The 18224-nt window shown below is 42.0% G+C and overlaps 2 protein-coding genes and 1 long non-coding RNA gene across 5 annotated transcripts in view; 2 read left to right on the plus strand and 1 right to left on the minus strand.

The window, feature by feature from the left end:
- LOC127540031 (zinc finger protein 850-like) overlaps positions 1-18224 on the plus strand; it is a 213103-nt gene that overhangs the window by 171624 nt on the left and 23255 nt on the right. The gene's annotated exons all lie outside the window — the stretch shown is intronic.
- LOC127540044 (uncharacterized) overlaps positions 1-18224 on the minus strand; it is a 132996-nt gene that overhangs the window by 6323 nt on the left and 108449 nt on the right. The window lies entirely within an intron of this gene.
- LOC127540039 (zinc finger protein OZF-like) lies at positions 4691-16408 on the plus strand. Of its 3 annotated transcripts, XM_051964566.1 has the most exons (6): positions 4691-5180; positions 6570-6711; positions 7181-7307; positions 12483-12578; positions 15025-16146; positions 16231-16408. In XM_051964566.1, exons 2-6 carry the CDS (start codon positions 6682-6684, stop codon positions 16290-16292), a joined length of 1437 nt encoding a protein of 478 aa, XP_051820526.1. In that variant the 5' UTR covers positions 4691-5180; positions 6570-6681; the 3' UTR covers positions 16293-16408. The 3 variants fall into 3 exon arrangements, with proteins under 3 accessions (XP_051820526.1, XP_051820524.1, XP_051820527.1); XM_051964564.1 differs by having other exon boundaries at positions 4712-5180; positions 15025-16408; XM_051964567.1 differs by lacking the exons at positions 4691-5180; positions 6570-6711; positions 7181-7307 and having other exon boundaries at positions 12494-12582; positions 15025-16408.

The raw sequence follows: 18224 nt of genomic DNA on the forward strand, positions 1-18224 counted from the left end.
TGCTCATTTCACTCAGCATCAGTTCATGTAATCCTCTCCAGGCCTTTCTGAAATCATCTTGTTTGTCATTTCTTTTTTTTTTCTTTATTATTATTATAGCTTTTTATTTAGTAGTTATATGCATGGGTAATTTTATAGCATTGACAATTGCCAAAACTGGCAACCTCCAGCCCCAGCCCAGGAGGCAAAGTACAAATTCTAAATGCTGGCAGAAGAGAGTAGATCAGGCCTGATAGGAAAATTCTATCTCCTCTGGCCCCAGTCAGAAAAGCCAGAGAACAGGCCCCTGTTCCCCTGCAACAGGAGATTGAACCAGTGTCCCCTGTGCCCTGGGAATGGAGCTTAATTTTGAAAAATGAGCAAAAACAGTCATGGCTATGGAAAGCTATGATGGTACCAAGGAAGACCAGACCACAAACTCAGAAAAGGAGAACAGTGTCAAAAGGCCTGCAACTGAAGCCTCAAAAAGTATATGAATTGTACCCAAGCTCAAAAGGTTCTTTTTTTATTATTATTATAGCTTTTTATTTACAAGATTTATGCATAGATAATTTTTCAGCATTGACAGTTGCAAATCCTTTTGTTCCAACTTTTTCCCTCCTTACTCCCACCACTTCCCCCAGATGGCAGTTTGACCAATACATGTTAAATATGTTAAATTATAAATTAAATACACTATTTGTATACATGTCCAAACAGTTAATTTGCTGTATAAAAAGAGTCGGACTCAAAAGGTTCTCTTAGAAGAGATCAAAATGGATTTTTAAAAGTAAAAAAAATATAAAATAAAAAAGCAAATAAAAGAGGGAGAAGAAAAATTGGAAAAAGAAATGAGAATTGTACAGGAGAATTGCAAAAGAAAAAAGTCAGAAGCTTAGAAAAGAAGCATAAAAATTGGCCACAGGAAACAACTTAAAAATAGATTTAGGGAGATGGAGGAAAATTATACCAAAGAAAACAAGTCCTTAAAAAATAGATTTGGATTACTGATTAGAGAAATGCAAATTAAGACAACTCTGAGCCACTACTACCTCACACATACCAGACTGGCACTTCTGACTCTGCCCAGGTCTCTATTCATTGCACTACCAGCTCCTCTTAACTTCTAGGTAATGAAAACCTTGGGATGAGTCCATCCTTCTAAGGAGAAGTTGCACCAAAGCCAAGGTCCCTATTGGTCAGGCTTGAGGCTGCTCTGGCACAATCTCACTCTTTTGTCCAGGTGTTGGGCTGGGAGTTCCTTCCACAACAGAGTCTAGCAGGATATGAGGCAGGGGTTGGGACAAGGGGCTTGGTTTTGTATGGGAACAAATTGTGCACAAGAGAACCTTCTCCATGGCAACAACAAGATTATGGATGGTCAGCTGTGATGCTTGTGGCTCTTTTCAGCAATGAAGTGATTCAGACCAGTTCCGACAGACTTGGGATGGAGAGAGCCATCTGCACCAGAGACGGCTGTGGGAACTGAAAGTGGATCACAACATAGGGTTTGTTGTTTTTCTATTATTGTCTGCTTGCTTGAATTTCCTTTTGGATCTTCTTTCTTGTGCAACAGGAAAAATGTGGGAATATGCATAGAAGAACTGCATATGTTTAACATATATTGGAATGCTTGCTTCCAGAGGAGGGGGTGGGGGAACGGAAGGAAGAATAATTTGAAACTCCAGGTTTTGCAAGGGTGAATGCTGAAAACGATGTTTGCTTAGATTTAGAAAATAAAAGGCTATTTTTTAAAAATAGAATAATGTGGTATATTCTACTTTGGGTTAAACAATCACTAATGAGGGAGTATAGAGACTCATCTGTGTGGACATAATTGAGTGAATCCTCCCCTTTTCCCTGTAGAGAACTAAATGACAAGTTTCTCTCCCTCTTCATCCTTAACTGGTTTCTCTGCCAAGGGGTTCCAGGCCCCAGAGAAGATATGATGTCTTATGTGGGAAAGTATCTTGGATGCTGGACCAAGGAGGGCTGAGGAGCTGCTCTCCAGGTGAGGGAAGGGAAACCAGGTGTGATAAGAGACTTGTGGTTTCAGGACCGTTCTAGCAGTTACCAAGAAGTAAGTGCTAGACTTGGGGAAGAACTGCCTAGAAACTCTTTTCCCAATATTTCTTTACAATGGTGTCCTTGGCTGGTCAAGGAATCTAAGTTTCCTTGTCTGTAAAATGAGGAGGTTGCACTCCATGGCCTGGCAGGTCCCTTCCAGGGATCACCTAGGATCCTGTAAGATGTCACTGTTTGGGATTTAGGGGCCTGAAAGAGCCTAAAGGGATGAGTTGATCCAAGATGAGCTCATTTCTTCAGGGCAGCAAACATTTAAGAGCCCACTACAAGCCAGGCTCTGGGCTAAGCACCAGGAGCAAAAGGAGGTTCAAGGGAGCCCCCCATGGAGGTCACAGCCCGTGGGGCAGAGAACACAGCAACAGTGAGATAGAGACCCACTGGGGGCTCCACTGTGGACTGCATAAAGGAACTAAAGGGAGTGATTTACTAACTCACTAATTAGTGAGGATGATAGTGGTTTAAGGAGAGTAGAATTTGGGGGAGATTAATCAAAATCCGATAAAATAATAGCCAGAGGAGCAAGTAGTAACTATAGTGTAGGAGGAAATAATTCTGATCCAATGGCCTTTAATGCTTCTTCCTTGCTCTTACCTCTCTCATCACCTTGTTTTACTGCTGAATTTTTTTTAATAGCCTTTTATTTACAGGTTATATGTATGGGTAACTTTACAGCATTGGCAATTGCCAAACTTTTTGTTCCAATTTTCCCTTCCTTCTCCCCACCCTCTCCCCCAGATGGCAGGATGACCAGTAGATGTTAAATATATTAAAATATAAATTAGATTCACAATAAGCATACATGACCAAACCGTTATTTTGCTGTACAAAAAGAATCGGACTCTGAAATAGTGTACAATTAGCTTCAGTTCATTACTGCTCCATTGGAACTGATTTGGTTCATCTCATTGCTAGAGATGGCCACGTCCATCAGAATTGATCCTCATATAGTATCGTTGTTGAAGTATATCATGATCTCCTGGTTCTGCTCATTTCATTCAACATCAGTTCCTGTAAGTCTCACCAGTCCTCTCTGTATTCCTCCTGCTGTTACAGAACAATAATATTCCTTTTTTTTTAATTTTATTTTATTTAATAATAACTTTGTATTGATAGAATCCATGCCAGGATAATTTTTACACGACATTATCCCTTGCAATCACTTATGTCTCGCTTTTTTCCCTCCCTCCCTCCTCCCCCCCCCAAGCAGTCCTATATATGTTAAATATGTTGCAGTATATCCTAGATACAATACATATTTGCAGAATCGAACAGTTCTCCTGCTGCACAGGGAGAATTGGATTCAGAAGGTAAAAATAACTCGGGAAGAAAATCAAAAATGCAAATAGTTCACATTCATTTCCCAGTATTCCTTCTTTGGGTGTAGCTGTTTCTGTCCATCATTTCTCCAATGAAACTCAGTTAAGTCTCTTTGTCAGAGAAGTCCACTTCCATCAGAATACATCCTCATACAATATCGTTGTCGAAGTGTATAATGATCTCCTGGTTCTGCTAATCTCACTTAGCATCAGTCCATGTAGGTCTCTCCAAGCCTCTCTGTATTCATCCTGCTGGTCATTCCTTACAGAGCAATAATATTCCATAACATTCATATATCACAATTTACCCAGCCATTCTCCAATTGATGGGCATCCATTCATTTTCCAGTTTCTAGCCACTACAAACAGGGCTGCTACAAACATTTTGGCACATACAGGTCCCTTTCCCTTCTTTAGTATCTCTTTGGGGTATAAGCCCAATAGAAACACTGCTGGATCAAAGGGTATGCACAGTTTGATAACTTTTTGGGCATAATTCCAGATTGCTCTCCAGAATGGTTGGATTCGTTCACAACTCCACCAACAATGCATCAGTGTCCCCGTTTTCCCGCATCCCCTCCAACATTCATCATTATTTTTTCCTGTCATCTTAGCCAATCTGACAGGTGTGTAGTGATATCTCAGAGTTGTCTTAATTTGCATTTCTCTGATCAAAAGTGATTTGGAACACTCTTTCATGTGAGTGGTAATAGTTTCAATTTCTTCATCTGAAAATTGTCTAGAACAATAATATTCCATAACGTTCATATATCACAATTTATTCAACCATTCTGCAATTGATGAGCATCCATGCATTTTCCAGCTTCTAGCCACTACAAACAGGGCCGCCATAAACATTGTGGCACATACGGGTCCCTTTCCCTTCTTTAGTATCTCTTTGGGAAATAAGCCCAGTTTTGCCCCTTAAGGTCTGCTCTGCTTGTAGAGAGTCAAAGAATCACAATTCAATACAATCCAGCCTGGATTTGCAGTTACTGATGCTGTGCCATTTACTTTCTCCCGTTCTCCCAAGAGCCATTTACTTCCCGTTGTTCGGGATACTGGAGGACTTCTGCTCAGAAGCGGGGAGGAAGGGGAGCTGGGGGGAGGAAGGGGGGAGGATGGGAGGAGCGGGGGAGGATGGGAGGAGGAGCTCTCAGAGAGCCTGGGGGCGGGGCGGGTGGCGCGGGAGGATTCTGGAGGGCTGGGAGGAGTTTTTGGCAGATCTTTTTGCGATGGGGGGGGGGGGGGGGGTAGGACTAAGGTGGGAGAAGCACTGGGAGCCCTGAAGTCCAGGCCCTGGGTGTGATTGGAGGAAAGGGCACAACATCCTGGGGGAGGGACGGGGAGGGACTCTTAGGACCAGGAAGATCCTCCCAGACTGGGCTGTCCGTAGGAAGGAAGTCTGAGCTGAAATCGCTCTGCCTTCCCGCCCCCTTTGCCTTCTCTGTTGTGGAATCTGCTCTACCTTCCCTGGGATCTTTAGTGTATCTCTCTTTTTTCCTTGGGAGCTCCTCCGGGTCTTTCGCCGGTTTTCCCGGAGCTCCTCGGATCTCTCCCCTTTTCCCCCCAGAGCTCAGATCTCTCCCCCTTTAACCTCCTGGGAGCTCAGGGCTCTCCTCTCTTTTTCTCTTGGAACTAAGATCTCTCCCCTCTTCCCCCCTGGGAGTCCAGATCCCTTCCTCTTCTCCTTCCTCTCCCCCCCACCAAGAGCTCAGAGCTCTCCCCTGTTTCCCCCTCCCCCTTGGAGCTGGGATCATTCGGCATTCCTGCACTCAAGCCTGTGCTTGCAGCTCCCAGGTAGGTCTGAGCCAGCATGCCCCATATTTCCCGGCTCCCACTGGTGCCCTTGCCTTTGGGTCTCCTCTTTTGACCTTGGGGTACATGACCTCGCGCTCTGCTAGGAGCGCACCTTTCTCCCAAGGCTGCCTCCTGCATGAGACCCCGCCACACCCTTTAACCTTTTCTAGATTCCGAATCACTTCCCAAACTTGCCCAGATTTCCCATTGGCTCTCACTTTCCCACACTTCAGACTGGCCATAATTTCAGCCTTCTGCTCAGGACGCAGCTGTCCCATCTCCCCATCCCATCTCTTCCTCAGAGATTCTGCTGTTCTACCTTACTCCTGCCTAAGCCCTACCAGAAGGTCCCAGCATCCCTCCCCAACTCCTAGTATACCTCAGCGCACAGTCTTCCTTCTTTCCTAGGCTCAGCTGTCCACCACTTCTCACCCCCCTTACTTCCATGACCTCCATTGATCTGTCTTGCCTCCCAGACCCTAGCCCTGTTCTCCAAACCTCCTGCTTCTCTGGCCCCTCTTCTCTCCGAGCCCTCAGAGTTCAATGTGAGACTGGATTTTGTCTCCCAGGCTCAGGCTTTCCCTGGTCATTTCCTGGGGTTTCCATTCCAGAGTCCTCCCCATCCTCCACCTCCCCACTTTTGCTCCCTCTTCCCCAAAGCAGTCAGTCTGTTGTCCAGAATAATGTGTGTGTTATTTGGGGGGAGGGGAGGTAGGGAGGCAGAGGAACATGGGGGAGGGGGAGGGGGAAGGAGCCCTGGAGGTTGACTTGGCTCCTCTCATCTGGGATCTCAAGCCCCTTGTACCTCTGAGGCCACAATAGAAGGATGGAGAGAGAAGGGAGAAGAAGGGCAAAGGAAGGGGAGCAGTTTTCTTGAGACCACCTCCCTTTCCCATCCTGACCCTCTCGGCATTGTTCTGTAAGGTGCAGTCTCTCCCCCAGGGGCAGGGCCAGGGCCTTTGTATCTCCTGGAGGAGATCACACTCCACCAGGAATCCCTATAGGCTTGCCTCCTGATGAGAAAAGCAGGGGAAAGTCCTCTCCTCCTCTGGGATGCTTCTCCCTCTCCAGCTTCTTCTAGTAACCTAGGATTGGCCCAGGAATTGGGTCAAACTCAGACAGCAATATCGGAGTGAAAGTACAACAATTTAAATGTCAGGGCCCCAAACAGCATTCTCCCAGGCCATGAAATCAAAGGCAGTCAGCCTGGGGCCAGGATGAGGGGAAGCTGGGCTTTTCTATGCAGAGGGAAAGAAGGGAGGGACTCTCCTGGGGGCTCCTGGCTTTCACTGGGTTTTCCGAGAGACTTACAATGAAAGCCCCCCATGGTTAGCTGTGACCTTTGTTCATAAGAGCTTTGGCTGTTGTCACTTTTGTGGCCCCCTCAAGGTGGGAGCAGCTGACTCTGAGATAAAGACCTGGTGCCAAAGGGAGGAACTTGAGAAAGAGGAGTCACTTTGGTTGCTTTGCTACCTCTACGGGGAGCCTGGAGCCAGAGGGAATGGGCCCTGGGAGCCTCGGACCTCCTCAGGTGAGTGCAGTCCATCCCCAGACCTGACCAACAGCAGCAGTCACAGTCATTTCCCTAGACATGGAGGACGGCCTTTGGAGCTGTCAGGGCCTGATGTATGGGTCATTTCTGTATAAAAACAGGGGAACCAGTAGTAACACTGCCCTGCCCAACTGCATCCTTGGACCCTTGGCATCTTGGGCCCCGAGACAGATAGACAGACACACGCACACATACACACAACTTCATCATGAATTTCCATTCCAGAGGGAGCAGCTCTGCTCTCGTTGGGCCTGCCCAGCACCCCTCCCCACCTTAAGTCTCTCTCCCCTTCTCTTGGTTTCCTGTTCCAAGCTCCCCAGAAGCTCCAGGAAAACCCTTTAACAAATCCCCGCTCTGTGTTTCTATTTTCTCCTGTACATTGGAGGGGATTAGACTCTACTTCTGAAGGGTATTTTAGCTCCTCATCTTCTGGCTTTTGATGCTGCAGGATGTTGTGACATTCAAGGATGTGGCTGTGGACTTCACCCAGGAGGAGTGGGGGCTCTTGGACCCCTCTCAGAAGGAGCTGTTCAAGGAGGTCATGGTGGAGAACGCCCGGAACTTTCTCTTCCTGGGTAAGAGCACTTCCCCTGATAATTGCAAGTCTTCATTGCCCAGTGTGCAGGCTTTGGAGGAGGGGAAAAGAAGGGAAAGAGCTGGTCTTGTATGTGTGGCAAGACCTGGGGATGTCCTTTGTTGTTCCTGAAGCTCTCTCTTACCCATTCCCAGGTCAGAGTTTAAATCGAGGGAAGCGTCTCAAACATGGAACTAATCTTAGGGGTTAGCCTCTAGCTGGACATGAATTTTGTCCGCCAAAGCTCTGAAAACTGCTCAGGCAGCTTTTCTTTTCAACTTGTTCTTTTTTTGGATGGGTCTAATGTTTGGAATATTCTTTTTTTTAACAGGCATCAAATTGTAGCCAAAGCACCTGCTTGTCCCTCATGTGGGAAGTTTCTCCTTAATCTATCTTTGGATCGCCCTCATATTCCAGGACAAGGGGTGGGAAAGGACTAGAAGGGAATAAGCAGTTATTTCTGCCAGCTGTTTGCCAGAGGCTATGCCATATGCTTTCTTTACAATACAGTAACAATACTGTTTAAGAACAGCTTCCAGCAAATAAGTTATTTTGCTGATTCTAAGTACCTAAATTCATGACAGAGGATGAATCAAGAAAGATGCTGTTTGCATCCAGAGGAAAAAACTGATAAATAGAAATATAGATAGCCTAATTTTACATATGTACGTGTGATTTGCAAGGTTCTGAGGTGGGATTAAAATTCCACTCTTCCTGATTTAAGGCCCTATCCACATTCTATCCTTTGTAACTGATAAATGGAAATATGGACAGTATAATTTTACATATGTATGTGTGTGTACATGTGTCTGTGTGTTTATTATTAAGTATCTGCTTCTATGCAATGGCAGCCATCTCTAGGGTGGGTGTAGACAAAGTGAAGGGAAAAATTTTACTTGATAATTTTCTTGTCTATGTGAAAGGAATAGTAAGTTGGGCATGGTGGATTTACACTTTCATATGCAATCACCTTTTAAAATATACTAGGATGTAAAGTTCTCTTGACGTTTTCTTCGGGTCTCTGGGAGCAGCCTTCGTTTCAGTTCAGTAATCACCACGAGTATAGCCAGAGGTTAAAGTCCAAATCCTTTATTGTCTCTTTCCAAGTCTTGTCTCCTTTCCTGGAGCCTGGTTAGCTTTCTTAGAATCCAGATCCTTTATTTTCTCCTTCCTGGGGTTGGGCAACTTTCTGGAGAGCCTTTCACTCGGGCCTTGGACTTAGGGGGGAAGTACAGGAGTCCAGACCAACCAACAGGAAGATTGAAGATTGAATTGAATTTCTCCCCTTGATTCTGAGAGTTTAAGCTTCTGCCACCAGTCTTTTGCCTTCTCTCTGGATAAATCCTGGCTGAGGCTCCTAGCTTATATGCCCTACACTGAGTATACATCAGTCATTATATCACTAGGAAACCATTATTTGTTGTAGGATTAAATCAATGCTAAATTAGATTTAACCACTGTCTCCTTAATTCCATTTAGTACCTTGTTTCAAGTTCTGGCTCGTAACATCTCCTGCTTTCTTTTGTTTTTAGAATATAGGTGATCATGACCTCCCTGACTTCTCAAGGGGGTGAGAACCCTAAAAAAGGAGGTGATCACGCCCTCCCTGGTGTCTCAGGAAGGGAGCTGAAAACATCAAAGGAAATGGGAAATCAAATCAGATTAGCGGGTCATTATTAAAACAGGTATACATAAATCCATCAATATGGGAGGTATTACACATAATTACATAAGTTACATAAGCACATAGTAACACAAGCTAGTAATGATGTGACAAATAACATGAATCAAATGAGGAATTATACATGTCCATAAGCCCTAGAAATAGTCCAAAAGGAATCTATTGTCCATTACTTCATGTGCCAGGAATTCAATAATTCCCGCAAGTTTTGAAGTCCTGCAGTAGTCTCATCAATAATTTTTCATCTCAGGGAATCCAATGATTCCTGCTAGTTTTAAAGTTCTATAACAGTCTCATTATAAGCCATGTTCTTTTAGTGTCAGATTTTTTTAGGTCTTCTTTTTTGTTTTGAGGTTTTTCTCTTTTTTCTGTCTCTCTCTGATGGACAAGGCGAATACAACTCGTTGGCACCCATCTAATTCCTTCTCCATTTGTAGAAATACAGGCAAACCCTTTCTCCCAAGCAGTTAACCTATCTAGTCCCTTTTATTTACCACTTTCTAAATTTCTCCTCATCTGGCAGTTACATTGGAGCTGCTGGAACTGGACGCTGCCTTTCTGTTGGGTTAAAAAAGCCTGTATTTTCCCCAATTGTAATCCCTTTCTGCCATCTGATTGCTTTTTGGTTGATTGATCACATCAGAGTCCTGAACTTCTAAAGGTGCAACCTGGGCTGCCATCATGCCCCACATGTCTTTTGTATGATATCTTGAAACTGGACCCACTCTCATTTCCCTGGGTCAATCTACATTCTGAGGCCCAGTGGAAGTCTCGGTTGCATTTTGAATATGGGATTTGGGGTTTTCTCTCACTCTATCTCTGTACCTACACTGAGCTCTCAGACATCCTATTTTTCCACACTGAAAACATTCATGATTTTCTCTAGAAGTCCCTTACCAAAAGGGACCCTGTCTTCCCATGTTCATCATAGTCTGGGTATAATAAGCACTTGTGCCCACTGTAGCACAGCGCCTTATGATCTCCTCTAAAGGAGCATCTTTGTCTAGTCCCCATATAATTCTTCTGCAACCCTCATTAGCATTTTCCTTAACCGGATGCCTGGTCATTATTTCTGTAGCTGCATTTTCTCCAATGGTTCTTGTGACAGCTGTTTGCAAACGTCCCACGAAATCTGCAAAGGGCTCATTGGGGCCTTGTTCTATTTTTGTGAAGATTTTACCTCGATCTTTCCCTAGGAGGGAACCCCAAGCTTTTATAGCAGCCTTAGCAGTGTGCTCATATGCTCCTATGGGGAAATTAATCTGTGCTGTATTCTCTGCATATTGACCTTCACCTGCTAATTGGTCAAAGGTGATTTGTACATTAACTCCTGTTTGCCTGTTTCGTAGGGCTTGAATCCTACATAATTCATGATACTCTGAAAGCCACAAGAAGTTTTGTCCAGGTTCTAAACATGTCCTCGCTATGGATTTCCAATCACTGAGGGTTAAAATTTCTTAAGCCAAATTCTCTAGTACCATCTTAACATAAGATGAAGTAGCCCCATAAAGAGTGCAACTTTTTTTCAAATCCTTAATTTTTTTCCAGATCAAAAGGAGTATACCTTCTCCATTGTTGACTTGAAGAGTCAAGCTCTTCAATCATAGGGTATACATTTATTAAATCAGATATATCCTCTCCTTTTTTAGCCTTAACCAGTACCTTTTTGTAATCTTGTCATAGGCTGCTTCATAGGTGGTGTTGATTGTGTTACTGCCCCTTCCCCCTCCTCCTCCCTCCATCCATGAAGGGTTCATTGAAGGAGATAGGTCAGCAGTTGGGGAATGCCCTAATGGCTTCTGCTGTGAAGTACCATACTCAGAATTGTACTTAACCCCATTCTTATCTGATTTTTCATCCTTTTCACCTAGTTTACCAGGATCCTCCCCTTCCTGTTCTTTCTTCTTTCTTCTTATTCTATAACTTATATAATTTCCTAAAGCAGTTGTATTAAGTTATATGTATAAAGTGTGTCTTTGGAAATGGTCAGGTCCATAATGATTGTAGTATTGACATAGTTGCTTTCCTACTAATTTCCACTCCTCTAGATCCAGTTCTTTTTCCTTAGAGAACCAAGGAGATGTGTATTGTACTATTTCTAAAAGTTAGTGATCTGCCCCCAAGTTACAATCAAACCTTATTTTTTCATAAGTCTGACCAAGCTTTTGACAGATTTTCCTTGCAGTGGAGAAATCTTCTTCTTTCTAAACATTTGTCCCATTTTAGCTGAAGTACTACTTTAGCCTTTAACAAAGTTTCCTTGTCTATTTTTATACTCACCCTAATTTCTGGGTCACAGATGAAGATTCTTAGTCCCACGTTCAGGTGCCAAAATGTAAGGTTCTCTCTAAAATGTAATGTTCTCTGTTGATGTTTTCTTGGGGTCTCTGGACAGCCTCCTTTTCAGTTCAGTAATCACCACGAGTACAGCCAGGTGTTAAAGTCCAAATCCTTTATTGTCTCTTTCCAAGTCTTGTCTCCTTTCCTGGGGCCTGATTAGCTTTCTTAGAATCCAGATCCTTTATTATCTCCTTCCTGGATATGGGCAGCTTTCTGGATAGCCTTTCAGTCTGGCCTTGGTCTTAGTGGGGGAAGTGCAGGAGTCCAGACCAGCCACCAGGAAGAATGAAAATCAGATTGAATTTCTCCCCTTGGTTCTGAGAGTTTAAGCTCCTGCCACCAGTCGTTTGCCTTCTCTCCAAATGTCTCAAAATCTCCTGCAAGGCTGAGCTTCTAGTTTATATGTTCCACACTGAGTATACACTAATCATTATAGCCATAGGATGAAATAAATGCTAAACTAGATTGAACCATTGTCTCCTCAATTCCACTTAGTACCTTGTTTCAAGTTCAGGCTCAAAACACTAGGATATTGAAATGTTTGCTTATAAATTAAAAATAAACTATTGTATCACTTTATCCTCAACTTTTCAAGTGAGGCGATATTGTTATCTCCATCTGAGATTTGAGGAAATTGAGGAAAACAAACACAGTTTAATTGACTTGCTCAGATGTATACAATTAATAGCTATCCAAGGCTTAATTCAGACTCAGTTCACCTGACTCTATGCCATGGACTCTCCACTGCACAACTGGCTCGTTTTAACTTCTGGATATTGGAAACTATGGAATGAATCTTTTCTTCTGTAAAAATGTGTGTCATGTCCACGGTCCCTCTTGAACAGGTCTGAGGCTGCTCCAGCCCAGGAACTCTTTTAACCCACCTTTGGGATCAGAAGTTTCTGCCAGAAGGGAGCCTCACAGGACAGGAGGTGGGAGGAAGGGCCTTTGGCTCTCTCTCAGAGGAACCTGTACTAATATTGGGCACATCCTGCCTTGGGTGACTTGCTTTACAGGCCCCACTGACTGAGTAATGTCTGAAAATCAGGGGCTGAATTTCAGCTTGGAGCAAATCTGGATCCTCATCCTTTCCCTAAGGAGAATTAAGTGACCAACTTCTCTCCATCTTCTTCTTTTACTGATTTCCATGCCCAGGGCTTCCAGTTCCCAGAGAAGAGACAATCTCTTATTTTGAGCAAAGGGAAGCACTGTGGATGCTGGACCAAGAAGGCCTAAGGAAATGCTCACCAGGTAAGTCAGGTGAAAGCAGGTATATGAGAGCTGTGGTTACAAGAGGCTTCTGTGAGTTACCCTGAAGTAAATGCTGACTTGGGGGAGAAAGACCAGACTTGGAATTCTGTATTGGATATTTCTTGGCAGCAATGTCCAGGGCTAGTCAGTGAATCTGGCTGTACACTCTATAAAATGGGTGGGTTGCACTCCATGACCCTGTAGGTCTCTTCCCTTGCTCACCTGTGATCCTATAAGAAGTCACTGTTGGGATTTGGGGCAATGGAAGTCTCCTGAAAGTGCTTAATTGGTGAGGATCATGATAGTTTTAGAAGGAGAGCAGAACAGGGGAGGAAAGATCCAAAGTGAAATAAAATAGCTAGCATTTATACAGCCCTGTGTGTCATGCTCTGCACTGTCTTATTTCATTCTCATGAGAACCAGAAGACGTAAGTACTATTATTATTCCCATTTTAAAGAGAAAAAAAATGAGTCCAACAGAGGTCCTATAACTTGATGTGTAAAGTTCTGAGGTGGGATTAAAACCTTGGGCTTCCTGATTCAAGGCCCTGTCCACATTCTATCCACTGAATTTGAAACAGATATGATGAACATGGCCATACCTGTTTGAGGTAGAAAACATGTCTCCTGTAGAAACACGGAAATTCATTTTTTAAACTTTAGCCAGTCAAAAGCCATTGCTAAGTACTGTTTAAAAAAAATTATATTTCTATTGGCTCATGACAAATGTTGCCCTAAATGACTCAAGGGCCAATTACATATATTGCTTTATGTTATTTTTTAATATTTAGGTAATCACAACCTTTGAAAAGATCACAAATGTAATCCTACTGAATGACCAACCCATGTAGCCAACCAATTATTTTGTGAATCTGCCAGATAGAAGAAGAATAACATAATCGAATGTTCATATTAGAAAATAAGCTTATATATATCAATGAGCAGACTTTAAGGTCTGCTTTGGTAGAAAGTTTGTGTCCTTACATGATAACCTCTCCTGTCCCTGCCCCCTGACCATGGTGTTCAAGTAATCTGCCTTCAAATACTGCTGGAATACTCAGCCACTGGGGCCTATAAAGCAAGTCACAAAACCTTCAAGCACTGCGGCAAAAATGTAGACCCAGGCTATTAGAGATTGGATGAATGGGGTTGCTAGCTAACCCAGGAGGGAGAGAACCACTCTGGTCCAGGGAGAGACAGCCCCTCTGGGACTTTGCTGGCCTGTGGCCTTTTGAATATGAGTGTCCAACCGTCTTGGAATGCTGGAAACAATCTGATGTCAAGTTGAGAAACCAGAAGAATCTTTTGCTCTTAGAAGCAGCCAGAATTTGCTGGACCAGTCCTCCACAGTCGTGTATTGTCGATCATGATAGACTGAAATCATGGCTGAAAGACTTGTAAATGTGCACATCTGTGTGGTCCCAGAGGACAGCTACCTTTATAAACAAATCAGACATTTATTCACTTTAGGTGCCACTAAGATATTTTTGGGTCAAATCCCTTGGATCTTTACCTCAACTGTTCAAGGACTTGGTGAACTTTTAAAAGGGAAGGATTACAATAGTGCAGCCTGGACTACCCTTCCATATCTCAGAATGATGAACTCAATTTCCTGTTTGAGACATTTTTAAATGTGGGTAATTTCATGCATTTTTTAAAAATTGTGTATCTTAGGATAAGCAAGGGGCATATAATGATAGTTTTTTTTAAAAAAAGAAATAAGTAATAGTTAATCTCAAAAAAAGTAATGGGTCGGAACAAAATAATTTCTATCTCAGGTAAGTATGAAAAACAACTGTTAGCCTGCTGAATATGATCTCAGATAATGTGATAGAAAAAAATAGAATTGGAAGAGATAAGCATGGAAATTTGTTATGGTTACAGGCAGGACCGATCATGAAACAATTTGAGTATTTTATATATATGCACCAAATGTCATGTCTATGAAAATGAGTGAAAATATATGCAGATAATGAAAGGGAAAGAAAAAAACTGAGTAGAGATAATTTGTCACATGCTATAGGCAGAGGGTACTCATTCACAGGGTGTTAATTCTAGTCTCAGCGGCTGGGATTTGGGCCAAGTCACTCAGCCATTCTGAGCTGATGCCCACCTGAGTTGTGCACCTAAGGAGAATGAAGCTACTTTATGTGTTGTCACAGATTTATTGTGCATGAAACTCCTTAAAAATTAAATCATGTTTGGGATGTGAATTCATGGGATGTAAAATGATTGTATCTGCCCATTTAAAAATTTTCTCTTTTTCTAAGAAAAGAGAAGATAACTGAGTTTCTCTTCTGCTGATGGAGGGAAGGGGATATAAATGTATTTGTGAGTGTATGTGTGTGTGTGCGCGCATGCGCACACGCACATGCCTGCATCATGGCTATATTTGTTTTACTGTTTGGTGTTTTCTGTTCTTTCTTTTTTTCTTTTATTTTGGAAGGAGAAATCAGATTGCAAATGAAGGAAACTCCTGCAGAGTTAAGCTATTCTGTGCTAGAAACTCCCAAACAACGATTCACGGGTGATGGATCCTGTGACTTTACTTGGAGAGAAAGCTGTGCAACACATGAGAGAATCCAGCTTAGAGAGAGACATTGTGAATGTACTGAACGTGGAAAAGGTTTTATCAAAAAGAAAAGTCTCGTTGTACATCAGAGAATTCACGCTGGAGAGAAGCTTTCTGATAGTCAGCAGCGTAGCAAAGGTTTTAGACAAAAAGGAACTCTTATTGTACATCAGGAAACAAACACTGGAGAGAAATCTTATGAATGTAACCAGTGTGGAAAGAATTTTAGAGAAAAGGGATCTCATATTAGACATCAGAGAATCCACACTGGAGAGAAACTTTGTGAATGTCAGCAGTGTGGAAAGGCTTTTAGAAGGAAGATAGATCTTACTGTACATCAGAGAATCCACACTGGAGAAAAGCCTTACGAATGTAACCAATGTGGAAAGGCTTTTAGACACAAGACAGCTCTTATTAGACATGACAGAATCCACACTGGAGAGAAACCTTATGAATGTAACCACTGTGGAAAGGCTTTTAGAGATAAACGTAGTCTTACTGTACATCAGAGAATCCACACAGGTGAGAAACCTTATGAATGTCACCACTGTGGAAAGACTTTTAGCGAAAAGCGAGTTCTTACTGGACATCAGAGAATCCACACTGGAGAGAAGCTTTATGAATGTCAGCAATGTGGCAAAGATTTTAGTCAAAGGAAAGCTTTTACTAGACATCAGAGAATCCACACAGGAGAAAAACCTTTTGTATGTAACCAATGTGGAAACACTTTTAGAGAAAAGGAAGCTCTTGTTGGACATGAGAGAATCCACACTGGCGAAAAACCTTATGAATGTAACCAATGTGGAAAGGCTTTTAGAAGGAAGGTAGGTCTTAATGTACATCAGAGAACTCACACTGGAGAGAAGCCTTATGAATGTAACCACTGTGGAAAGGCTTTTAGAGATAAGGGAGGTCTTATTGGACATCAGAGAATCCACACTGGAGAGAAACCTTATGAATGTAACCAATGTGGAAAGGCTTTTAGAAGCAAGGGAGGTTTTATTGGACATCAGAGAATCCACACTGGAGAGAAGCCTTATAAATGTAACCAATGTGGAAAGGCTTTTAGAAGCAAGGGAGGTTTTATGGGACATCAGAGAATTCACACTAGAAAGAAGCCTTATGAATGTAACCAAGGTTGAATGACTTTTAGAGAAATTAGTGTTCTTACTGGCCATCAGAGAATCCACCCTGAGGAGAAGTCTTATGAATGTAACCATGTTAAAAAAAATAATAATAAACTTTTAAATGTATGAGAGTTCCTGCCAAGGCAAAAACACTGTCTTTTTTTAACACACTTATAAAACACTTTCCACAAAACTATAGTCAGATCTATCAAGTGCTCAAATGTAGGCGGAGCAAATGTAATAAAAAATTCAGTACTACCTACATTGGGATACCAATCAAACTCCCAAGAAATTATTTTATACATCTACGAAAAATAAACTTCATCTGGAAGGAGAAAAGGTCAAGAATTATAAGGCAATTAATGAAAAAAAAAATTCAGTAAAGGGGGCCTAGCTATACCAGACCTAAAACTATTATAAAGCAATGGTCACCAAAACCAATTGGTATTGGCTTAACAATGAGTTGTCAATCATTGGAATAGGTTAGATTTATGGGACAAAATTGTCAATGACTCTAGTAATCTAGTGTTTGACAAACCCAAAGACCTCAGTTTTTGACAAAAACTCTTTCTTTAAAAAATCAATTAATTAATTAATTAATTAATTAGCTTTTTATTGACAGAACCCATGCCAGGGTAATTTTTTACAACATTATTCCTTGCACTCACTTTTGTTCCGATTTTACCCCTCCCTCTCTCCACTCCCTCCCCCAGATGGCAAGCAGTCCTTTACATGTTGAATAGGTTGCAGTATATCCTAGATACAATATATGTTTGCAGAACCGAACAGTTCTCTTGTTGCATAGGGAGAATTGGATTCAGAAGGTAGAAATAACCCGGGAAGAAAAACAAAAATGCAAGCAGTTTACATTCATTTCCCAGTGTTCTTTCTTTGGGTGTAGCTGCTTCTGTCTATCCTTGATCAATTGAAACTGAATTAGCTTTCTTTATTGAAGAGATCCACTTCCATCAGAATACATCCTCAAACAGTATCGTTGTTGAGGTATATAATGATCTCCTGGTTCTGCTCATTTCACTTAGCATCAGTTCCTGTAAGTCTCACCAGTCCTCTCTGTATTCATCCTGCTGGTCATTCCTTACAGAACAATAATATTCCATAACATTCATATATCACAATTTACCCAGCCATTCTCCAATTGATGGGCATCCATTCATTTGACAAAAACTCTTAGGGATAATTGGAAACTTTTGTGGCAAAAAGTAGACATTGACCCACATGTGACAGCATAAACCAAGATAAAGTTCATGATTTAGATCTAAAGAGTGATATTATGAGCAAATTTAAAAAACTAACAAACATGATTGTTTATCTCACAGATCTATAAAGAAGAAAGGAATTTGTGGTCAGAGAAGAACTGGAGCTCATTATTAAACATAAAATAGAGAATTTTGATTATATTAAGTTAAAAAGTATTTGACTAAACAAGACCAATGCAGACAAGATTAGAAGAGAAGCAATAAACTGGGCAAACATTTTTACATTCAGTAGTTCTGATAAAGGCCTAATTTTTAACATATACAGAGAAATGACTCAAACTTGTAAGAATTCAAGACATTGTTTGTTGGTTTTATTACTTAGTTGACACTGGAGGGAAACCTGAAGAAGGAAATCACTGTCTTCAGGACCAAGTTAATCCTTCTTTACCATCACATAATTTGTGGGAGATACAGCAATTTTATTACTCTGGATGAGGAAAGGCATTGAAACGAACCACAGTGCATCTTAACAGAATGGTCACTCGGTACAAGCCATCTATGGACTCAGTGTTAGAAGGCTTTCTGCCAGGAATCATCTGATCCTGCCCTCAGAAAATTTATAATGAATAGAAACTTTAGGAATGTAAATTACCCAATTACCTAAAATCATCCGACCCTAACTGATAGACTCCAACCGTTCCCCAGCTCCTCTGTTCCCTTTCAAGATGCA

This window comes from Antechinus flavipes, chromosome 6 (assembly GCF_016432865.1).
Source record: "Antechinus flavipes isolate AdamAnt ecotype Samford, QLD, Australia chromosome 6, AdamAnt_v2, whole genome shotgun sequence".
In the NCBI taxonomy this organism is placed as follows: domain Eukaryota; kingdom Metazoa; phylum Chordata; class Mammalia; order Dasyuromorphia; family Dasyuridae; genus Antechinus; species Antechinus flavipes.

Bases quoted from the DNA above. Each gene is read 5' to 3' on its own strand.
- LOC127540039 (XM_051964564.1), top strand. From the start codon at position 6,682: ATGGGCCCTGGGAGCCTCGGACCTCCTCAG. The intron at 6,712-7,180 runs GTGAGTGCAGTC...TTGATGCTGCAG, and splicing joins GGAGCCTCGGACCTCCTCAG to GATGTTGTGACATTCAAGGA. The intron at 7,308-12,482 runs GTAAGAGCACTT...TTCCATGCCCAG, and splicing joins CCGGAACTTTCTCTTCCTGG to GGCTTCCAGTTCCCAGAGAA.